The 22,721-nt window shown below is 36.3% G+C and overlaps 1 protein-coding gene across 3 annotated transcripts in view; it reads right to left on the bottom strand.

The window, feature by feature from the left end:
- The window catches only part of LOC126964633 (neurogenic locus Notch protein), a 181,426-nt gene that overhangs the window by 17,762 nt on the left and 140,943 nt on the right, over positions 1-22,721 (bottom strand). For 2 of the 3 annotated variants that reach the window (XM_050807856.1, XM_050807858.1), the window contains exons 7-14: positions 18,692-18,885; positions 17,113-17,268; positions 16,318-16,500; positions 7,520-7,634; positions 6,388-6,509; positions 5,614-5,781; positions 2,896-3,034; positions 276-428 (exon numbers count right to left, since the gene is read on the bottom strand). In XM_050807856.1, coding sequence (XP_050663813.1) covers positions 276-428; positions 2,896-3,034; positions 5,614-5,781; positions 6,388-6,509; positions 7,520-7,634; positions 16,318-16,500; positions 17,113-17,268; positions 18,692-18,885 — 1,230 coding nt within the window. Of the gene's footprint in view, positions 1-275; positions 429-2,895; positions 3,035-5,613; positions 5,782-6,387; positions 6,510-7,519; positions 7,635-16,317; positions 16,508-17,112; positions 17,269-18,691; positions 18,886-22,721 lie in introns of those variants that run through there. The other variant, XM_050807857.1, reaches the window with a different exon arrangement.

Raw genomic sequence — 22,721 nt, 5'->3', positions numbered from 1 at the left:
TTATGAACAAAATCAAAAATTTTATACGTCAATGTTTCTATTACGATACCGACATGATAGCTCATGAACGCAATCAAATATGTTGAAAGTCCAAAATTTGGCGGCCAGCATTTAAGCACGTTAAGGTTATAACTGCGTTTAGTTTTAGTTGGTGAAATCCGAATTGAATCTGTAAACTGGTTTACAGGCGTCAGCTTAGTTCAAAGTTTTCTGATCGCGGTCTACTACAATGGTGAAAACGGGTCTTACTCATTGAATATATAAATTTAAATCACCTGGCGTCGTAATATCCTCTGGGGCATTCGCAGCGGAACCCGTTGACGCGGTCAATACATTTACCCCCATTGGCACATGGGTTTGATAAACACTCGTTGATGTTGGTCTCGCAATACTGTCCGGTGAAGCCAGGGATACACTCGCATGTGTAGCTGTTGATAACATCATATATTAAGATTACGTAAAAATAATTTTGGTAAGCATTTTATCATCTTTTGGATCAGTGAACGAATAATGCGTTCACTGATCCTGTTGGATCCTAAAGTAATTATTGTAAGAGTAGGTAAATTACGTCATTTAAGCGATTATTTTTAATAATTAAAAGGCATAAAAGGCACTTATTTTCTCAAAATTGATTCCTTTAGAATTCTTTTTGATGTCATTTCTAATAACTACTAGATACTACTACCGCTTCGGAAACAAATGGCGCTCTGAGAGAGAAGAAGCGGCGCAAGAATCTCTCCCAGCATTCTTTTTTTTTGCGCTCTTTTCAATAAAAATATACAATATTGTACAGTCATTTCTATCGCTATAAAATAATCATAATCTAGTCCCAGGCTGTCCGATCCTTTAGATATTCAGCAGTGGAGTAATAGGATTTACGACAGAGTTTAGAGAATTATCTGTGTATCTTAATTTTGTCTATGAATGTATGGCAGATGGTCCTACCCATAGATTTATAATATACTAACGATTAGAGGACTTGCCAGCCCGATATTGTGTGGCCAACTTTGATTTGTCAATGTGTGCCTTAGCTAATGGTCTAATGCTTGAAATACAAAGAACCGAATGTCAAGCGAGCTGATTGCTTACGATTTATAAATCAAAATAGGTTTGACAAAAGATTCGCTTTCCTTTTCTATTTTGCTATATCTCCGTTAGAAATGTTCTTTTCTCTCGTACATTTTGTTTATATATACCTATATGCAGTCTATACCTATATTGTAAGTCTATCGAATGGAATATTAACTGAATGTCTTATTAAGACATTACATACGGGTCTACATAATAAATAACGACTGCGAATGAAAGGTGTGAAAAGTAGAAGGAAGAGTGTGTGTGAGAAAGCGAGTGAAATGAAATGGAGACATCTAGCTGACTTCCTTTCTCTGGGATATGGACAAGGCCTATCGGTGTATTAAATCCTAATAATGGATTTTTTGACACTCATTGTGCATAAAAATCCATTATATACAAAAGTCTTAATTAATGGATCAAAGTGTACATAAAAATGGAAAAAGATCCACTAACAGATTTTTTCAATGGATCTTAGTGGACAAAGCGATATTCTATTGAATTTTTAGAGACGTAAAATATAACTAAGAAAGATTTATGATAAATTTTGCTAAAATATTCATAATATATTAAATATAATAAATACATGCTCATGCAATAATGATAGAATTGATATAAAATCTTTTTTTAAACGACTGATTCAAATATCTGGTGTCAAGCTTAAACTTCCTGCTCTATGAAATTAACTAAATATTTAAATAATATATGACAATGCAATAAAAATATTATAAAACATGCTGTTAATTAAACATGAAACTTACTCAAAATAATCGTTGCTGCATGAAATGAAACGAAAAATAAGTATTAGAAATTGTGAATGTAGTTTTAATACAGATAAAACTAGAATTTAATGGGAGACTATATTATGAAATATTAAAGTTCTATATGAGTTAGTATGCACAAAACACCAGAAATGAACAGTAACCTTATGAAATTAAAAGCATACAAACATACAGTGTGTACAAACACAAACTTATGCCTACTACTCAGCTAAGTCGAAACAAAATAAGAGAACATTTCATATTAAATGATTTCAAAAATCTTGAGAACTCCTGACTTATTTATTCTACAAATAAACTAAGGTCATAACGAACGAATAAGGCGGGTGATGTTTATTAGTAATACAAAACTTTCTTTGTTTTCCGCCGCCCGCCGTCGCCCGCATGCCCTTCGCTGGGTACATGAATGCAATGGGTGTGTGGGCGGGGAAAAATTAAAATGGCCACAGGCAAAGGCGTCCAAACTTTGATAGTTGGGTACGTTAATAATCTTGTTTTTCTTTTTATAAATGTGCGTATTTCCTGGAAATCAATATTTATTTGTTCTCACTATTTGATACTGATATACGCCTTAAGATATAGTACAGGATTTTTTAACATCCTGTATACAAGTGAATTGCAGTTCTATACGCCAAAATGTTAGAACAATATAAAAAGATAATTTAATTTCACAAATCATTACAAACTACAATGTCACTCCAACATAATCAATAAAATACAATATAACAATATAGTTTGTCAATAAGTTTTTTTTTTATATATTAGGTCATTATATTTTACTAATCAGAGTGTCAGGTTTCTCTTAAATTGTGCTACTGTATCTTCAAAACTATCTATAGGTCACTTGCTTGAAATTATAGTGTTGTATTGTCGCAACAGCCTTTCAGTGGGGAGTTATATCCGAGATTAGAGTTTGCTCGATCAGGTACAAATGGTTTATATTTTGTCAGTTGAGTTGCGTTAGTTGGCATGTGAATATTTATCTTACACAATATTGCCATGCCGGTTTATATATAAAGAATAAATAAATACAAAAAAAAATTACCGATTGATGCCGTCAATGCAAGTGGCTCCATTTCTACATGGGTTGGAGTAACATTCGTTGACATTGATCTCACAGTTGCGACCAGATGTGCCTGGCTTGCATCTGCACTGGTATCCGTCTATCAGATCCTCACAGTGTCCTAGAAGAGTCGATATATTAAAATTATAATAAAAACATATATTATAAAACAAAGTCCATCGCTGCGTCTGCCTTTCTGTCTGTTCGCGATAAACTCAAAAACTACTGCACCGATTTTCAAACTGTTTTCACCTCTTGATAGCATGTTCTCGAGGAAGGCTTTAGCATATAATCTGTTAAGTTTTTAAATCATTTTTGTATGCATTATAACGATATTTCTTGGAGGTGTCGGAAAAATATGCCGTCTGGGAGCTTTCAATGAAAACTCTGTCTAAGCCCTTTGAGATGTAACAAAATAATTTATGGTGCAATTCTGTATCTTGATGCATCCATTAAACGATAATTTACATTTATACAGTTAATTATTTATTACTTTTCATGAAATAATTTATATTATTTAAACACGACTGTTATTATATGTTATATGTTCTTCTCACAAGCTCTGCATTGCTTTGCCCTGTACTTTTCCCGGGGCGTAAAAAGAATAGGGAAGTCCCAGGCCCATGGGTGTCGTAAGAGGCGAGTAAGGGCTTGTTAGAAGTGGGAGAGTCACGCTGCCGTCTTTTGACGTCAGCACAATCGGGCCAGACTCGTCCGGGTTAATTACCACAATCGCACAGAATACCGGCGTGAAGTAGCGGCCTAGTGTCGCTATGTTTCGCGTAGGTTAGTGTCGAGGACCGGTGGCCATTCCATTCATTTAAACGTCATCCACCACCACCTTGAGACGGCGCAGCCGGCCTTGTGTTTCCTTACGGAGACGCAGATATCTCGACCTAGCGATACGTCATATTTAACGTACCCCGGGTACAAAATTGAGCACAATTTTTTGCCTTATGCCGGGGTATGTGTGTACGTTAGGGAGGATATCTGCTGTCGCCGTCTCGGCAATTTTGAGGGTAGGGACCTGTCCACTCTCTGGCTCCGCGTAGATTTAGAGGACCGCGTCCGCATCTATGCGTGTGTCTACAGGTCCCATAGTGGTAACGCAGAAAGCGATCATCTCATGGGCTGCGTTCAAGCGGCAATTGACGACGTGCTTGCACAGATCCCCTCCGCTGAAATCGTAGTCTTGGGTGATTTTAACGGGCACAATGCCGAATGGCTTGGATCACGTACCACAGACTACGCAGGGCGATCTGCGCATAATTTTGCATTAGCGTATGGTCTGTCCCAATTGGTTGAGTCGCAAACGCGGCTCCCGGATGTGGATAGCCACATGCCGTCCTTATTGTATCTTCTGCTGACTACACATCCCTATGATCTTCTGGTATACCTAACACATAGATGGGCTGCGGCTATTGAAAGCAAGGGGGAAGGCCTGTCAGATAGCCTGGATATAGCGAAGGCCTTTGATCGTGTATGGCAAAAGGCGCTCCTCTCCAAACTTCCATCATTTGGGCTTCCCGAGAGCTTGTGCAAGTGGACCTCCAGCTTCCTCACTGGGCGCAGCATACAGGTGGTTGTCGACGGATATTGCTCGAACCCGAAGCCCGTGAATGCTGGAGTGCCCCAAGGCTGTGTGCTGTCTCCCACGCTATTTCTTCTGCATATCAATGATATGTTGGACACCTCCAACATTCATTGATATGCAGACGACAGCACTGGTGATGCCGTATGCACGGGCCATACAGGTCTCTCTCGGGAAATCGTCAACCAGTGCCGGGAGAAACTTGTGTCTTCTATCGAGTCCTCTCTTGAGAAGGTCGCGGAATGGGGAAAATTGAACCTTGTCCAATTTAACCCCCAGAAGACTCAAGTTTGCGCGTTTACCACTAAAAAAAACCCCATTTGTCGTATCACCGCTCTTCGACAACACTTCCCTCAAAGCCTCGCCTAGTATCGGAATACTGGGTCTCGAAATCTCGAGCGATTGCCAATTTCGTGGTCATCTGGAAGGCAAAGCCAAATTGGCTTCAAAGAAACTGGGCGTCATTAATAGAGCACGGCAATACTTCAAGCCGGCCCACATACTAGCGCTCTACCATGCGCAGGTCCGGCCACACATGGAGTATTGCTGTCATCTCTGGTCTGGCGCACCCCAGCATCAGCTCGATCCATTTGACCGCGTGCAACGCAGAGCAGCTCGAATTGTCGGGGTCTCAGTGCTCTGTGAACGGCTGGATCACTTGGCGTTGCATTGAGACGTCGCTTCATTGTGTGTCTTCTACCGCATTTCTCACGGGGAGTGTTCCGAAGAGCTGTTTAACCTCGTTCCTGCCGCCGAATTCCACCTTCGCACGACACGCCACAAGTTAGGATATCATCCTTACCATCTGGATGTGTGGCGGTCCTCCACATTGCGGTTTTCAAGGAACTTTCTGCCACGTACTACAAAGCTGTGGAATGAGCTTCCTTGTGCGGTGTTTCCGGGACGGCGGTGATCACTTAACAACAGGTGACCCGTACGCTCGTTTGTCCTCCTATTCCATAAAAAAAAAAGCTCAACTTTTTACAAATATACAGTTAAATCAGTAATTTAAAAGAAATATTTGTAGTGACGACTCAAAAGCGCTTCGTTTAACCCTAATCGAATAAAGTTTATTTGACTTTGACTTTGAGATAGAAGTAAAACTTTACCTCCAAACTGGCAAGGGTTAGACTCGCACTCATTGATCTGTGTTTGACACACGCGGCCGGTGTAGCCCGGGTGACAGTTGCAGGTGAAGCTGTTGTCACCGTCGATACATTCTCCGCGGTGACACGGCGCAGACAGGCAGTCGTTGATGTTGGTCTCGCAAGACATCCCTGTACAAACACACCGATGACTTATTGGACTACCCTCATATGAATAAATTTATGAATTTAAGCAATAAACAATTACTGACAATCATGTTCATAAATTGTCTGAACCAAAATTCTGTGTACGCGTCTATGACGCATTTTTTTCGTTCAGTTGTGTTGCGACCAAGCTTTGATTACAATGCCACGCAGTGAAAAGTGTTCATTGAAAAACTGTCCAAATAACAGCATATCCAAACTTAAAAACATGGAGTGTCGTATTTTAAGTAAAAGACAGTTCGTTTTTTGAAGTGAAAACGCGTTGGGCACTTTTTAGTAGGGGAAAATCTTATGGGATCGCATCACCGAAATGCTTATAGCAGTATATCTGTAGCTATACAGCTGACGTATTGTGCGACATTTATGCTGTGTATATCTTATATGTGAAATTGCATGGATTTAGTGAAAAGTTCAATGTGTATATACTGTGCATTGTTGAAATAGTGTTTTTGTTTGATAATTATATTATGGAAAATAATTTTAAAATTTTGATATTGAAAGTTCTAAGTTTTCACTTCACTTTTATTATGAACAGAACAACGTCTATCGGGTCAGCTAGTATGATATATTTACCAGTATATCCAGGTGGACACTCGCAGGTATAGCCCGCGATAGAGTCATGACACGTGCCCCCGTTCCGACACGGACTTGACAAGCAGTCGTCGATATTCACCTGGCAGCGAGCGCCCGTAAACCTGAAATATAACATGTAAGCTTATTTTATGATCTTTAAATCAAAATGGCAAAGATTGCTATAGACAGCTATAAGCAAAATTAAAGAAACGCTTTGAAGGAGATTTTTACCCAAAAGGGGTCCGTTTAGAAGTGAGATATAGATATTTCATTATTATTTATTTAAAATCGAATTCGCATATATTATTTAAGCAGACAAAATTAAACAAAATTACTGTCCAAAGTATAGTTAAATTTCTCAGAACTGAAGAAAACTGTAGAGAAAAATTAGGATATATAAATAAAATTAATGAAACTAAATAATAAGATATTAAGTCTCATAAGTAATAAGTAATTTTTCTACTTAACTTCTAAGGGGCCCTTTAAACCAAAACACAATAATACTTCTACAATCGACAAAATTGATTCATGCTTACGTTGCTGATAATTCTTTTAAAATCAAAAAAAATGCAGTTAGGTTTATATTTGCACGAGAAAGACTGTATGACAATTGGTAGTCTGTCAGTGCCTAATAAAATGAGCTTCAAGTGAATTTCGACCTTCTTGTTTATTATGACTGTAGGAAAATGACACTAAGGTATTTTTTATTCTATGACGTTCAGCGAATGGTAATGGATAGCCCTACCCATCACAAAGCAGTGCCGCTCAGGACTAGGCACTACAATTGCGCTCATCTCCTTGAGACATAAGATGTTAAGTCTCATTTGCCCAGTTATTTCACTAGCTACGGCGCCCTTCAGACCTTCACGGCAGAAATAGGCGCCGTTGGGGTACCCATAATCTAGCCGGCATCCTATGCAAAGGAACTTCCTTACTGGTACTGGTGGGTCACGATTCAATTTTGTCGATGGTACATTAGTTCACCCCAGCAAACCGCGCCGCTATCGTACCCACGTGGTCATCCTATGCAAGGAAGCTTCCCACTGGTGCGAAATTATTAGGGTATTTGCAAATCATACAATTTCTCAGAAGTTTTAAATTTAAGATGCTATAAATTTCATGATTAACTTACCCAATAACACAAGTGCACCGGAAGGCATTGATCATGTCGTGACACACGCCGCCATTGAGACACGGGTTGTTGGCACACTCGTCGATCTCCACTTCGCATTGAGTACCCGTGAAGCCTGCAAACAAACATACATTATATTACTCAAAATTCTCTGAAAACGTATCACGATTGTTTTTAATAAAGCCTGTACTCGTTCCAATTTTTTTATGAAAGAGAAGGAAAACTTATGTTAAGTGATCACTGCCGCCCACATTATCTTGAAACACCAGCGGAATCACACGCGTGTCAAAGTGTACGCGATTTTTTTGATGGCATCCATGTCATTTCGGCCTGGACGTTTCAGTATTCCGCACAAGGAAGCTTATTCTACAGCTTAGTTGTACGTGGGAGAAAGTCTGCCATCCATCCTCAAATATATCACAAGGGTTGGCTTCGAGAAGAGCGTTGAGAGCAGAGAGAGACCTCGGTATAGGTGAGTTGGTGCGAGCCACAGTACCATGTGTCGGACTCGCGAACAATCTATGCCCGCGCCTCCAACAATTATTGTCCGGTGCAAATATTCTACATTTGAATATCTTCATACAAACTCGGCGCATCTATATTGCCTCTGTGAACTGTGCACGTAAATCTGATTTGATGAGGCTTTCGTTTAATCTCGAGGGAGTTGTACTCGATTGTACCCAGAAAAAAATTCGTGGAATCCATGTAGAGATAGTATTGGTACATACGATTGTAAATTTACTAAAAAAAAAGCTTTTTGTACCTTTTCGAGAAGGAGTATATAATTAAATTCATGTGGATTCCACACACACACACACAACTGCTGTTTCTAGCATGCTGCGCCCTAAAGCACCAAATAAAAGCCGTATGATGTGAAATCCCCAGAACTGCTCAAAACAAAGCCTGAAATTCTAGTAATATGGCCCTGGAAAGTTAACTTTCGATCCGACACACAGATCTTCGATAGTCAAGAAGGAGCCTTCCCTTCTAAAAAAAGATCGAACAACTTTTTAAAGACCAAACACAGTGCTGAGCTGACAGTAGAATTGCAGTTACCCACATACATCAGAATACGATATAATTATCATTTTGATAGACTTTCACTCCTAAACAAATAATCTAGAAGTTTTAAAGAGGTTTTAAAATCGAAGGGCATCCATAAAAGGAATATATTGAAGACTGCAAATAAGAAAGTCTATGTGGCAAAGTCATTACTAGTCTACAATGCTGCGGTAATGAACAGTGCAGACTTAACGACTAGTTACAAACTATAACATTGCATTTAAATTATAAACTTTTGAAGTGAGTCCGTCCTTACAATATTCGCTTTTTATTGAAGGAGATAATTGCAATTGTTGGAGACCACAGAGTGTGAGAGGCTTGGTTTTTTAAGGCGGCTATAAACGAACCTTATTAAACAAGTTTTTGTCTGGGGCCCTTATACAATTTCGTTGTCTCTTCTATGCAAAGTTGTAAAGTCAGTGACAGTAAATACATTCTGAGGCATACTTTTTGGAATTGGTGGTAGTTAGCTTTAGCTGATTTTCAATAAAAATATTTGAATTTAAATCACGGAAAAGTTTGTCAGCCTTTTAGGAAGGCGTACCTGATTTTTTTTTTTAATTCTGTTTTTTTTTAATTGTACTCAAATCGTATTTACAACACCGTATCTACATTAGTTGGGATATATTTACAAACAGCAGTCTTGGGAAAATATAAACCATTCATTCAAATCAATAGTATATAAATTTCGAGTGACCAACGAATATAAAGGATAAAATCAAACGTTTATTCAAACATAAGATTAATCTTCCGTAAAAAATAATAATTTTATTACTAAGTAAATAAAATATTAATAAGTTTTTATCAATGTTCCATCACTGTCTAAGCCAGTTTGTATGTGGTTGTCTAACAAAAATAATCAGAGTGCATTTTCTTCTGTTGTGTCAATGATAGAACACCTGGCTTACAAGGTATTGAATTGTATCCATATTTAGATACCATCTTACTTCACCGCAATCTGAACCTTATTACATTCCACTACAATCTAACTTTGATTGTTTTTGCTTCAGTGATATGTTCTGCTGAAATCACTACCTAACCGAAAAAGGAATCTTGTCGTAACCCTTAGTATTAATCGAAATTCAATCTTAATGCACAGGAATACAGGCGATAATTGGTTTGATGTTTATTGCAAATAATGTTTTATTGTGTCATTGGTATGCGTCTTGATATTGCTCATCTGTAGTTGTGAATGTGGCAAAAAGGTAGATTTATAATTAAATAATGTATAGAGAAATATTAATTATTTATATACGTAACAGGTGGACTTCTAGTACTTCCAACCCTTATTTTGATCATGATCATCAGCCGGAAAACGTCCACTGTTGGACAAAGGCCTCTCCCAAAGATCTCCACGACGATCGGTCCTGCGCTGCCCTCATCCAACTTATTCTGGCGATCTTGACCAGTTCGTCGGTCCATCTTGTGGGGTGCCTACCAACACTGCGTCTTCCGGTACGTGGTCGCCATTAGAAGACTTTACTGTCCCAACGGTCATCTGTCCGTCGAACTATGTGCTCTGCCACTTCAGCTTCGCAAACATTTAGGCTATTCATTTTTTGGATGCAGCAACTTCCATACTAATTTGTTGTATATCACATATAATGTAAAATAATCATTGATTTAAAAAAGTGGCCGTTGAGTTTCTTGTATGCCCTTTTCACGAGCTCTACTTTTTCCCAAACATAGTATGGTAAATTCACTAATTTAAATGAAATATTTATAAAGCCGATACAAAAGCACATATTTAAGCCTATTTGAATATAGAGACTTAGGCTTTGAAACTAAAAAAAAATTGACGTACTCCAACAAATTGTTGAAGAAATATGTTTGTTTAAAAAAAATAGCGAGAGAATAAGAAAACATAGGTACATTATAAATATCAATTCAAATCAGTTTTCACAATAAAATATGTAAACCTTACCGCGGTATGACCTGTACTGTTAATCTTTGTATCAACCTAATACTCAATTCAACCACGCCTCTACAACAAATCAGGTGCTGAAGCGAGTTCTGTTATTTATTGCGTGATTGAGTTGACTATCTAGTTGATATCATATGATATATTATTTTTTTAAAGTTGCATTAATCGCGGTAATATAGTTCTTATTCGACTATAAAATCATGCCGGGATAGTGAAATATAGTGAAACAGTATATTATTCGCTTCGGGAAAGCTTATTTGTGACAGAATCAATAAATTTGTACTGCATGTATTTTACAGCTAAATTTGATAGTTGTTGGTGACTGGCACTTTAATTATTGTTCATATTACTTATATGTGTAAAAATATACACAATAGTAAACATCCTCATATACTATATATAATACAAAAGCGAAACATACAGTGTAACTCCTCCGAATTAAACTTTTGTACGGTAACGGTGGCCTTTTTTCCTGCCAGAATCCACATTTAAAACATTACATTCGTCTGCAATCTCGATCCATCACTTCGTTCATATTAATAAACGCATATGACGTCGGGTAGATTGAATCATTATTATCCGGAAGACGTTCACTGCTGGACAAAGGCCTCCCCTTAAGATTTCCATGACAATCAGTCCTGCGCTGCCCGTATCCAACGTATTCCGGCGATCTTGAATAGATCGTCGGTCCATCTTGTGGGGGGCCTACCGACACTACGTCTTCCGGTACGTGGTCGCCATTCGAGGACTTTACTGACCCAACGGCCATTTGTCCGTCGATCTATGTGCCCTGCACACTGCCACTTCAGTTTCGCAATCATTTGGACTATGTCGGTAAATTTGGTTCTCCTACGGATCACCTCATTTCTGATTCGATCTCACAGGGAAACTCCGAGCATAGCCCTCTACACTGCCCTCTGAGCGACCGTGAGCTTTCTCATAAGGCCCATAGTTAGCGACCACGTCTGGTACCGTATCGCCTGCGTATCGCCTTATCTTATGCTTTGCACCGTTGTGAGTTGTCACGATTTCTGGTTACAATTCACAAACTTAACACAATGAGAATGTCCAACACTGTTAACATATTTAATATCCGCCTTATATATCTTTATATTTCTTGTTACCTTACTTTTAAATGAAATAATTACTGGAACATTCAGAATATTAAACAAATTAATGCTTAAAATTTAATGATGAAAAATTTATAGAGGACAAAATTTCTTGAGCCCTGAATTCATTTAGACTTAAATTATAGTTGAACTATTGTAATTGAGTCAAAATTATTCTCACATTTATTTTTATGATATTAAAATTATAATAATAACGGGGTACCTTTCCATTAATTGTCGTCTAGAAGCCAAACTAAGTAATTTTATACTGTGGTTTTATTTGAACTACAAAATTGACATTACATCCATATGCAAGTTTTATTCAGGGAAACAATATTATACAAGGATATGTTTATATAGATTTTTTAAATATCTTAATATAAAATTATGGATTAGGAAGAACGACGATTATTTTTTTTAGTGACACACTTTACAGATTATTTTTCAAATATGTGAATATATTCTTAGATCATTTATACGTCTAGATAGACTATGACAGCTGTGAAAACGTCGAAAAAATAGACTATAGAACTAACCTCTATTTTGAGCAATTCACGCACACTAACACAAAGTGTCATACAAATCGCAAGTTTCAGACGTAGCTTGTCACGCACACTTAATTAATATTCCTGGCCTGTTTTTATTGGATATCTAACAGCAAGAGACTCTATCTAGACGTATAAATTTTGTAAGAATATTTAGATCAAAAAGAGCGAAAAATATTTATTTTTTATAAAACACTCTAATATGATAGTTTATTCTAACAAACATCTATCATGTAATCACGGAGTTTCAAAGACAAATAAAATAAAAGTAAAACTAAATTCCCAGCGATTATTAATAAAATAAGTGGAAAAAATGCTAACGGTCGCTACAAAAAACGGAGTGCAAAAGCCCAAGGCATGTTTACTGCATAAAAAATTATAATGTCGTCATACCAAGTACAGAGTGTGCCCTTATTAGCCACTTGACAGACAGGTCGGAAACCACTCGAGCGTAGTATAACCCAACAAAATTGAATGTACTCCCAGGTCATCAACTCGCAAGGAAATACTCACCTTCTTAATTTACCAGTGCTATAGAAGTCTTGAACTTGTATAACCCAGACGAATGAAAATCATACAGGTTTGTGAGACAAGTGGTGGGTAGGAGGAGTGTTCAAATGGGTTGGTTTATAGAATAGTTTAGTTCCAATGAGTGATTATATTACTGGTTGTGATGCATCATTGCCTCGTTGACATGTCATGTGGGGTTATGCTACGCTTCGGGCGTTTTAACCGTTTATTTTACCGCTTACCGATGGAGTTAAACCTAAGAAACGTTCAAATTTCGAGATGAGATGTTTTAAAAAGTTTGTATTCGTTATTATAACATATTTGAAAGGTAGCGAAAAGACTAGAGCCGTCACTATTCATAAAGGCTTTAGATCATAAGATTTATGCATATTATATATAATTTATGATAGCACGAATGGAACATCAGTGGGAGGCTCCTCTGCACAGGATGCCGGGTAGATTATGGGTACCACAACGTTACTGTGTTTCGGTCAGAAGGGCACCGTAGCTAATTAACTTACTGGGCAAACGAGACTTAACATATTATGTGTTAAAGAGACAAGCGCAATTGTAGTACCGCTCATAATTTTTGGATTTTTCAAGAATCTTGAGCGGCACTGAATTGTAATGGGCAGGGCATATCAATAACCATCAGTTCAACGTTCTGCTCGTCTCGTCCGTATTGTCTTTTCAAAAAAATCAATGTATTTTTTAAATCCAATTCATAAAGACTTACGTTTATTCGACGCTCTTAAAGGTTTAATAATTTTAATTTCACAGAACTGCGAAGATGATAAACAGAAGATGATAAAAGCGTCCTGATGGAATGACACTGGTGGCTTGGTCACGGGGAAGGGCGCTGGTGTGGGACGCGACTTGCATTGACACTCTTACTCCTTCTCATGTCCAAGTTACGTCAGTTTGTGCTGGGACTGCTGTTTCGACTGCCGAAGACAGCAAACGTCGAAAATATGTCGGTCTCAGTGAGTCTTACATCTTTGTGCCGTTTGGTGTCGAGATGCGAGAGCCAAAGAGTACAAAGCACTAAGCAATTTGTTATTTTAGTGATATTTCCTTCCTTCTGGGATTATTACTCAAATTAAATTTGTAACCAAAATTTTTGAACGATGCGGGACCCGAACCCCGATGGATAGCGGTTTTTTAGTGATTTAATTCCCATTGAAGATTTTTCGGGAATAAAATCGTAATAGACCTGGAAGTGCGGGAGCAGGTGCTTTTCGATTAAGAATGTCATTCTCTCAATCTGATTTATTAAAACTATATTAATATTTCAGATAATTTATACGTCTATATAGATATAGAACCTCTTGCTGCCAGACAACAGATGAAAACAGGCCAGGTTTATTACTTTAGTGTGCGTCACAAGCTACGTCTTACACTCGCGATTTGTCTGATTGGGTTAGTGTGCGTACATTGCTCAAAATAGAGGTTAACAGTCAACCTCAATTTTTGTCCACGTTTTTGCAGCTATCGCTAGACCTAGACGAATATATGATCTAAGATTAATATAATATAAATCCAGCGATAGAAATCGACAAGTTTTCGCATTTTAAAAGTAAGTATTAACGTTCCCTAAATTAGAAACATCTAGAACAGGAAGGAAATATTTCGCGGTCAAATTGAAAAGCACCTCAGCCTAATAACACATTAAATTATTACGTGTGCAAATTGTAAAGGTGAAAACAGTTCTAATTTTAACGTCGTAAAGTTTAAATTGATTTGAGAGAAGATTGTTTCCGCGTCAAGACAATGCGCGAACGCTCGCATAGATCGACATGGGAACTTTGATGCAGGGTTGTCGAAGCTGCGTTATTATTTTACCTTAAAAAAATAAAGGTAAATAACAACTCTAACATTATACTGACGTGTGTGTGACAAAAAAAAACATTTTACGATGACCAAGTCGCGGAACAGAAGCTCATAAACAATCATTTCAACTTTCCATAGTATAAAATGAAATCTAAGAGAAAGATATATAGATAGAAACTATTCAATTGATTTTAATGCAATTTTCAGCAATATATATATAGTGGTTCAAGGATTACATGTATAACGCGCTTTTCGTTTAGAAGTTATGACCGGTATAAAAAAACAGCCAAGTGCGAGTTGTACTCGCCCATGAAGGGTTCCGTATCAGAAAGTAACATAATATAAAACTTCTTGTAAGTCGTTGTGACGTGTTGGATTTATGACGTATTAAAAAAACTACTTACTAGATCTCGTTCAAACCAGGTGGCTGTGACATACGGACGGACAGACAGCTAGACAGATATGACGAATGTCCTAAGTTTAGTCCAATAAAATAATACCAATTTACGTATTTAGGTTAAAGAATAGTTTTTTAATTTGAAACTTTAAATATTAAGTATATTTATTTACATTTAAAAACAATTTTAACTGCTTGATAGCGTCCACACGGACGACTTCGCGGACACACAGCTAGTTTTTTATAAATGTTGAAATATTTATAGTATGTAAGACCATTGATACTATTGGATAAGTGTTTTTAAAATTATGTTATAACAATATATAATTTCAATAAAATAGCAGTCATGCTAAATGATCTTAAAACAAAATAAGTTATACGAGTGACAGCCCTAGGACAAGGTCCTCGCCTAATGATAATAATCAAGCGATCTCTGTCAACTGTGTAGCAAATTGTAGCTAGCGAAGGGGGGTCCGTTCTTCTTTACCGTTACCACAGCGAATAGGAAATATGCTTTTTGCACTTCACTGTACGAAATTGGTTCAACACTTCTTCAAGGCTTATTAAATTAATTTTTAGATGTTTTAAATCAATCTGGCTTTGTTACAAATACCTTAGAATCTGATTAAAATAAAAAAGTAAGTAATTCAAAATTTTACACCACTATCCAAATGCCAACCAGAGTAAATTAATATCTCACAATTTGCAACGGTTTTAAAGGATTGTTAGATATGACTGTGGTTTTTTGCGAATGGAGTAGAGTTATTTCACGCTATTTTCCATAAGTCGCTACAATACAAAATTAGTTATTGGATCTATAGTTTGGCCTCAGATAATTCACACGTCTAGATAGAGTCTCTTGCTGCTAGACAACAGATGGAAACTGGGCAGGTTTATCACTTTAGTGTGCGGACAAACTACGTATTACACTCGCGATTTGTATGTCACTTTGGGGTAGTGTGCGTGCATTGCTCAAAATAGAGGTAAACCTCACATTTCCACAGCTGTTACAGTCTATCTAGATGTATAAATGATCTAAAAGTTCAGCGTTATGATGCCGCGAAGCACTTTTCTTCCGAGTACCACAGCACTCAATATTCTTATTATCTAGGCCGAGATCTATAAAGATTTTGCTCAGACTTACGCAACACAGTTGAGTGTGTTGAACGTGAACTTGACTATTGGCTGTCTTAGAATAAGCTCAGCATTATTTCAACTGGCAAATGACAACTTGGAATTCAGCAGTTAATAATGTTAGTTAAATTAACAGTGTAGCAAAATATGTTAAATTTAAAATTGACTTCGTGTTGGTATAGTATATTTGTAAAAGTTTTAAGCCTTGACATTGATTGGTGATCTTTTTAAGATTTCTAAAAATCTTTAACTTTTTTGAAACGATAAATGTGAAAAGGTGAACTTACCAGGCATACAGACGCAGCGGAAGGTGCCAGGGTCGTCGAGACAGGAGCCGTCATTCCTGCAGGGATGGCTCTCGCACTCGTTGACATTGGTCTCGCACCGCGGTCCAGTGAACCCCACGGAACAGTTGCACGCGAACGAACCGGGCGTGTTCACGCAGATGCCATCATGTTCGCACGGGGAACCTGTCATTAATTAGTTTTTATATGTTAATATAATTGCTAATAACAGTACTAATTTTATATACTACTAATGAAATAAAATAAAGAGTAAAAAGTGCCTTTAAATATTATATATCAGCAAATGGTCGTTACTCTTGTCTTCCGACAAAGGCCTCCCCCAAAGATTTCCATTCTGTCCTGTCTTTTGCTGTACGAGTCCATAATAGCCCCGTTATTTCTTGATGTCGTCTTCTCATCTCATACGCTGACTACCTCTATTTCCTATTACTATCTAGTGTTTGCCATTCAGTTATTAGTCTTGCCCATTTCTCTGCCTTTTCTCTTATCATAAGACCTGTATGTTGCAATGTTGTGCATGATTACTTAAGATTTGTCTTATTTTTAAAGCCTTTTGCGGGGAGATTGTACAAAGTACTATCTACGCGCTTCAATAAGGCTACTGGAAACCCAAGCGCTGGCAGCTATTTCGGTCAGCGGATCATCCTAGCTATCCAACGCGGAAATGCTGCCATTATTCTTGGTACACTTCCCCGTATGTAATCATAGTATTGTAAATACAGTAATAAGATTTGTTTTGTTTGAATAAGTAAAAATATATCTGAAAGCAATAATTACCTTGTTCACACTCGTCGATATCTTCAGAGCAATCAAGTCCCTTGTATCCTGATGCACAGGAACAAGTATAGGAGCCATTTATTGGGCTGGTGTCACAGATGGCGTCTGCGTGGCAAGGGTTGGATGTGCAGGCGTCGTCCAAGTGGCACAGCAGACCTGTTTGCATTTCAGTCATAAGATTTAAGAAGTTAGAAAACATTTACAGTTTAACGGCACACATTTTTGGCCACAATTTACCACAGATATCTGAGAGGATTATTGAGCTTAGAGGCAACTGATATAAAACTAAATGACGGGGGGCTTTTATAAGTGCTGTGAGAAATAAAAAGCAGTATTTTCTATAAAAGGAAAGAAAAACTATCTTTCACTCCACAAGGGTATAAGAGTTCACCGGTAACAGTAGACGAACTGCAAACGCATTGCCTAAATTATGGAGGAAATTCTTAAGTTATTGTTCTGTCCCATACTTATGAAAAAAGTGTAAAAATGTGTTTAGAGAGATTATTGTTTACAAATAAATTTTCATACCCAAAAGAATATATGCCTTACACCATTTATTCGTCTAGATACACTGTGACAGCTGTGAAATTTGGGAAAAAATTTAGGTAGACTGTTAAACCTCTATTTTGAGCAATGCACGCACATTAAACAAAGCGAATAAAAACCGCGAGTTTAATACTATAAATGATGATAAATTATATAAGAAATATTACCGGAAAAGCACAAAGTGAGTACTTTCAGATAAAAAATTATTATAAACTCGACCTGTTGATGGTACTCGAATATCAAGTATTCGTATTGAGAATTTATGTATCAAATTTACTATGTATCAAAGACCATAAATACGTTGTATAGCTGTCTATAGCAATGATTGAGCTTTTTATCGGCTTGTTTGTAATAAATCTATAAAAGGGTATTTATTGGCCCTGATCACAGCAGGGCCATAAGTTCACAACTCATTACTGTGTTACTTTGGACCAAAAATTTATTAGAGATTTCCGTCTTTTGAGTCCATATTAACAAATATTAACATTTCTTGAAACCGGTCCTTTAGTGGATTATAGAAAATCACTATTGCTTAAACAATTTGGTTTTTTTTAAAGTGATATCCCTCAGACTGGGATTATTTATGCAAATTAAATTTTGTAACCAACATTTTTGGACGATGCGATGGTAAGAGTGCACTCGGGTGGAACGTGAGAGGTGCGGTTTCGAGACGTCCATAAGTTTTGACTTCTTTGCACTGGAAGCCGACCAGATTATGAGCTCCACAACGGCGTCTTTTTCTGCCATGAAGCAGTAATGTGTAAGCATTATTGTGTTTCGGTCTGAAGGGCGCCATAGCTAGTGAAATTACTGGGTAAATTAAACTTAACATCTAATGTCTCAATATGACGCAATGGTTGAGCTGCTCATATATTTTTCAAGAATCCTGAGCGCCACTGCATTGTAATGGTCAGGACGTATCAATTACCATCAGCTGAACGTCCTGTTCGTTTAACTTCAGTCTTTTTTAATATCTAAAGATATCACGCATTCGCTGGTAAACTTTTGTTGTTGATAGCTCGTGTAGACTTACCCGTCTTCCCAGGTGTACACTTGCAGTAGAACGCCCCAACTCGGTCGATGCAGGTGGCTCCGTTGAAGCACGCCGCGCCAGCACAATCGTCGATGTTCACCGAACATTCGGGACCAGTCCAGCCGTTCACGCAGATACAGGAAAATCCACCGACGCTGTTCGTACACGTGGCGCCATTTTGACACACCAAGGGCCTGTGGAGCATTATTGAAGTTTTAGAACTTTTCTGCGTTTAGATATAAAAAAGTTTAGACTTTTATATAATAATTTTCTTGCATACTTTAGATGTACATACGAGATACAGTAAGATAAACATAATATAATAGTAATAAGCCTTTGTTGATTGTAATCATCTTTAAATACATATAGAAACATATAGAAACAGATGGAATGATGAAATAATAGAATGAGCAGAAAAATAATGGAGAGGTTAAGCACAGGAGAGGGATACATGGAGTAAGTTGGAAGAGGAATGGGACTCCAATAACATAACTTTTATATACGCGTAGTCTTAAGATAAACATAAACAATTTATTATAGTATTATTTTGTATGTAGCTATAACATTCGAAAAACGAACAAATAAAGAAAGAAAGGAAAATAATTTATTCACTTAGATCAAAATGGCACTTATGAATCTCAAAGATTTTACCACAACTTTAAACTTATTGAGCGAAGCTGAGCGGAGCACCCACCGGGTGACTCCAATTGATTTCTGTGTTTTTCTTGGTTACTGTCGAGACAGTTTTTTGAATTTTGACTTGATTCAATTATTATAATTAAAAACAAACATGATTTACAAATTATTTAAAAATTGAGGTGGTTGATTAAATCTTCTTTGATTTATTTTGTTTTGTTTTTATACACAGACACTAAGTCTAGCTAATACTGTAAAGTAGTTACTTCGCTTCGCTCAAATATACCGCAGCGAAGCGGTAGGTACGACGAGCGACTGCGGCATCCTAGTATTTACAGTTTCAGCATTTTATATTATACTAGCTGACCCAGCAAACATTGTATTGCCATTTAAAGTAATAAAAAAAAAACAATAGTTAAAATGTTTAAGGCTATAAAAATATATGACGACTAATTCTCAGACCTACCAAATATATCGTACATAAAATTTATCGTACTACAATAATCATTATATTCGATTGCCATATTGCAACTCTATTGCGTGTCTGTCGATGTATTAGAATAACATTAAAATCGCCATACGAAAAAAATGTTGATCGTAGATAGATGAAGATTTGAAGTTGTATGTATTTTTTAATGCTGAATCATAACTTAATAAATTTATAAAATTAATGTCAAAAAAATTAAAAAAAAAATGGGGTGGACTACCCTTAACATTTAGAGGGGTGAAAAATAGATGTTGTCCGATTCTCATACCTACCCAATATGCACTCAAAATTTCATGAGAATCGGTCATGCCGTTTCGAAGGAGTTTAACTACAAACACCGCGAAATGAGAATTTTATATATTAGATTTTATACAGTGTACCACAGTGACGCATCAAAATAACTAAATACGTTTTTACTTAATTGTGTTAAGAAAATTTATTGAATTAGGCGTTACTTTGCGGAAATCCATAATTATACAAATGATTTAAGTTTTCTTTAGTGTTAATTCCGCCAATATTTGTTTTTAAAACAATTCGATCAGGTGACTGATTTTGGCGAGACAACACGTCCTGAAGATGCCTCGTGTATAGGCGAAACACGTGTCGAATTGTTTTAAATTAACACTAAAGAAAACTTAAATCATTTGTTTAATTGTGTTAGTTAATGTAAGTAAAGTTATATGTACTGGTAATTATTCTCCGCTTTACTTCGCAGTAAGTAACGTAAATTACTCAAATAGTTATAAAAAAATGCAATGTTACATAACAAGTTAACCTGCCTGAATTATGCAATGGTTATAGTAAAAAGTGTTGATTCCAGAGCAAAGAGACGCCGCCGCGCCGAGTCTCAAATACTCAACGCAACTGAAATGTTTGGAAAAACAGCCGAGGTATTATTAAAGTATTTAGCGAAATTTTTCGCAATATTTTCGACTGTTCGCGACGTTTACATTGATTACTAAAGCTATTTATATTTAACACATCCAACCCTACTATAATATAGTAATTAGTGATTAGATTTTTCGAGAAAAACAATCTTAAAAGTTAGTATATTGTGTGATTGTCAATCGCAGTTAAAATGGCAGGTCGAGGGAAATAAATTTTGTTTCACGTTCTTTATATTTTTATAGTTAACTATATGATACATTTTTTTTATTTACATGTCTGTGTGAATTGATGCATCGCATCTACTGAACTCAATAACCCTTGTTTTTAACTTAGTCGTGTAAGGTATTAAGTATTTCTTTTTTTTTATGGAATAGGAAGACAAACGAGCGTACGGGTCACCTGGTGTTAAGTGATCACCACCGCCCACATTCTCTTGCAACACCAGAGGAATCACAAGAGCGTTGCCGGCCTTTAAGGAAGGTGTACGCGCTTTTTTTGAAGGTACCCATGTCGTATTTCGTTGCATTACTTTACATTTTATGTTGTTATAAAAATTAAGCAGTAAATGTTGATTTAAATGAAATGAAAGTTCTGTCATCATTTTGTTACATACTGTACCTACACTTATGAAAGTCAATTTTCATACCAATGTTTCCAAAGACTGTTCTGATAAGAACAAGGAATAAACTCAGCAAATTTTATCTTCCTATAAAGAAGCAATGAGTTTCTTGCCACACCGAAGTAGTACAACACAGGTAAATAGTAAAAATTAATAAGTCTCATTTCTTTGACCGAAATAAATAAAGTAACTTTGATTTGATTTGATTTTGACATTTAAAATTACAGAGATACTATAGGAAACAAAGTTATTCAGATTTAATGATTATGTCAACCAATTAATGTAAATTTTTAATTTATTTATAAAAGCGTAACTAAATAGAATATAATTATACCACTTTACGTTTAATTATATACAATTAAGGACAAAACAATTATAATTTATTTATGTTTTAAGTTGACTATTAAAGCACTTATAGTCAAAGACAATGGAGATTTCTTATAAGAATATATTTGGCAGCATTATTTCTACCCACCACTACTAACATTTCCCTTACTCATTTTAATTTGAATATATATTATTTTTTTACAAAATTCCTGTTTTATCTTAAAATTTGTAAATTAGTAGTATAGTTATTACTTTTATCTACACCCATGCTTTAAATCCTCTATTAAAGATTCTGAAACAGTTAGCTTATTGCCAACATTAAAACACCCAATGTTCTAATAACCATTACATCATCCAAACGAGTGTTGTAATGTTGTACTGAATTTCATAACAACACTCCATGGTTTTTTTTTTCGATCCCTTCATGCACAAAGAGTTTCAACAAACAGCCACATTCTTATTGCTCGATGCGTGGTATCTGTATGAATATCAAAAAAAGAACATTTTCGTTTACGCGCGTTCCACACTACCAGAACATGGCGCGCAGTAAAAAATAGTAGGTTATTCAAAACCCCGCCATTTTCTTGAAAAAATGAGCGATTCAAGTTTTGACAGCACACCGCCGGATATTTGAAACGCTGCAAAATAACATAATATTCAAGTGAATTTTAATAATTGCACTATACAAAATGTAAATTACTACTAAAATTAATAATTATTCTTTCATTAATTCTTAGTTTATTGGTATATAATCAGTAAGGGATGATATTAGGTTACTACTAGGGCTGGCTGTTTTAATGTTAGCAGTAATCTAACTGTTTCAGAATCTTTTAGAGGATTCATATTCTGGGTGTAGATAAAGTCTTGTATGCAACTGTTGATAATAACCCATATCCGTGTTTTAATACCCCTTATTACACAACAGTTGTATAAATAACTATTAAGAGAATAATATAATATTTACTTTGATCAAAGCGAGTGTTAAACATTTAGATAAAACACTTTTCAAAAGATTAAAACGCGTGTAAATATAACTATATTATTACAGTAGGTTTTAGCGTAAGAGTTACATT

This window comes from Leptidea sinapis, chromosome 5 (genome assembly GCF_905404315.1).
Source record: "Leptidea sinapis chromosome 5, ilLepSina1.1, whole genome shotgun sequence".
Lineage (NCBI taxonomy): Eukaryota > Metazoa > Arthropoda > Insecta > Lepidoptera > Pieridae > Leptidea > Leptidea sinapis.
The sequence above is the reverse complement of the archived record's forward strand: the minus strand, read 5'-3'. Positions and strand labels throughout refer to the sequence as shown.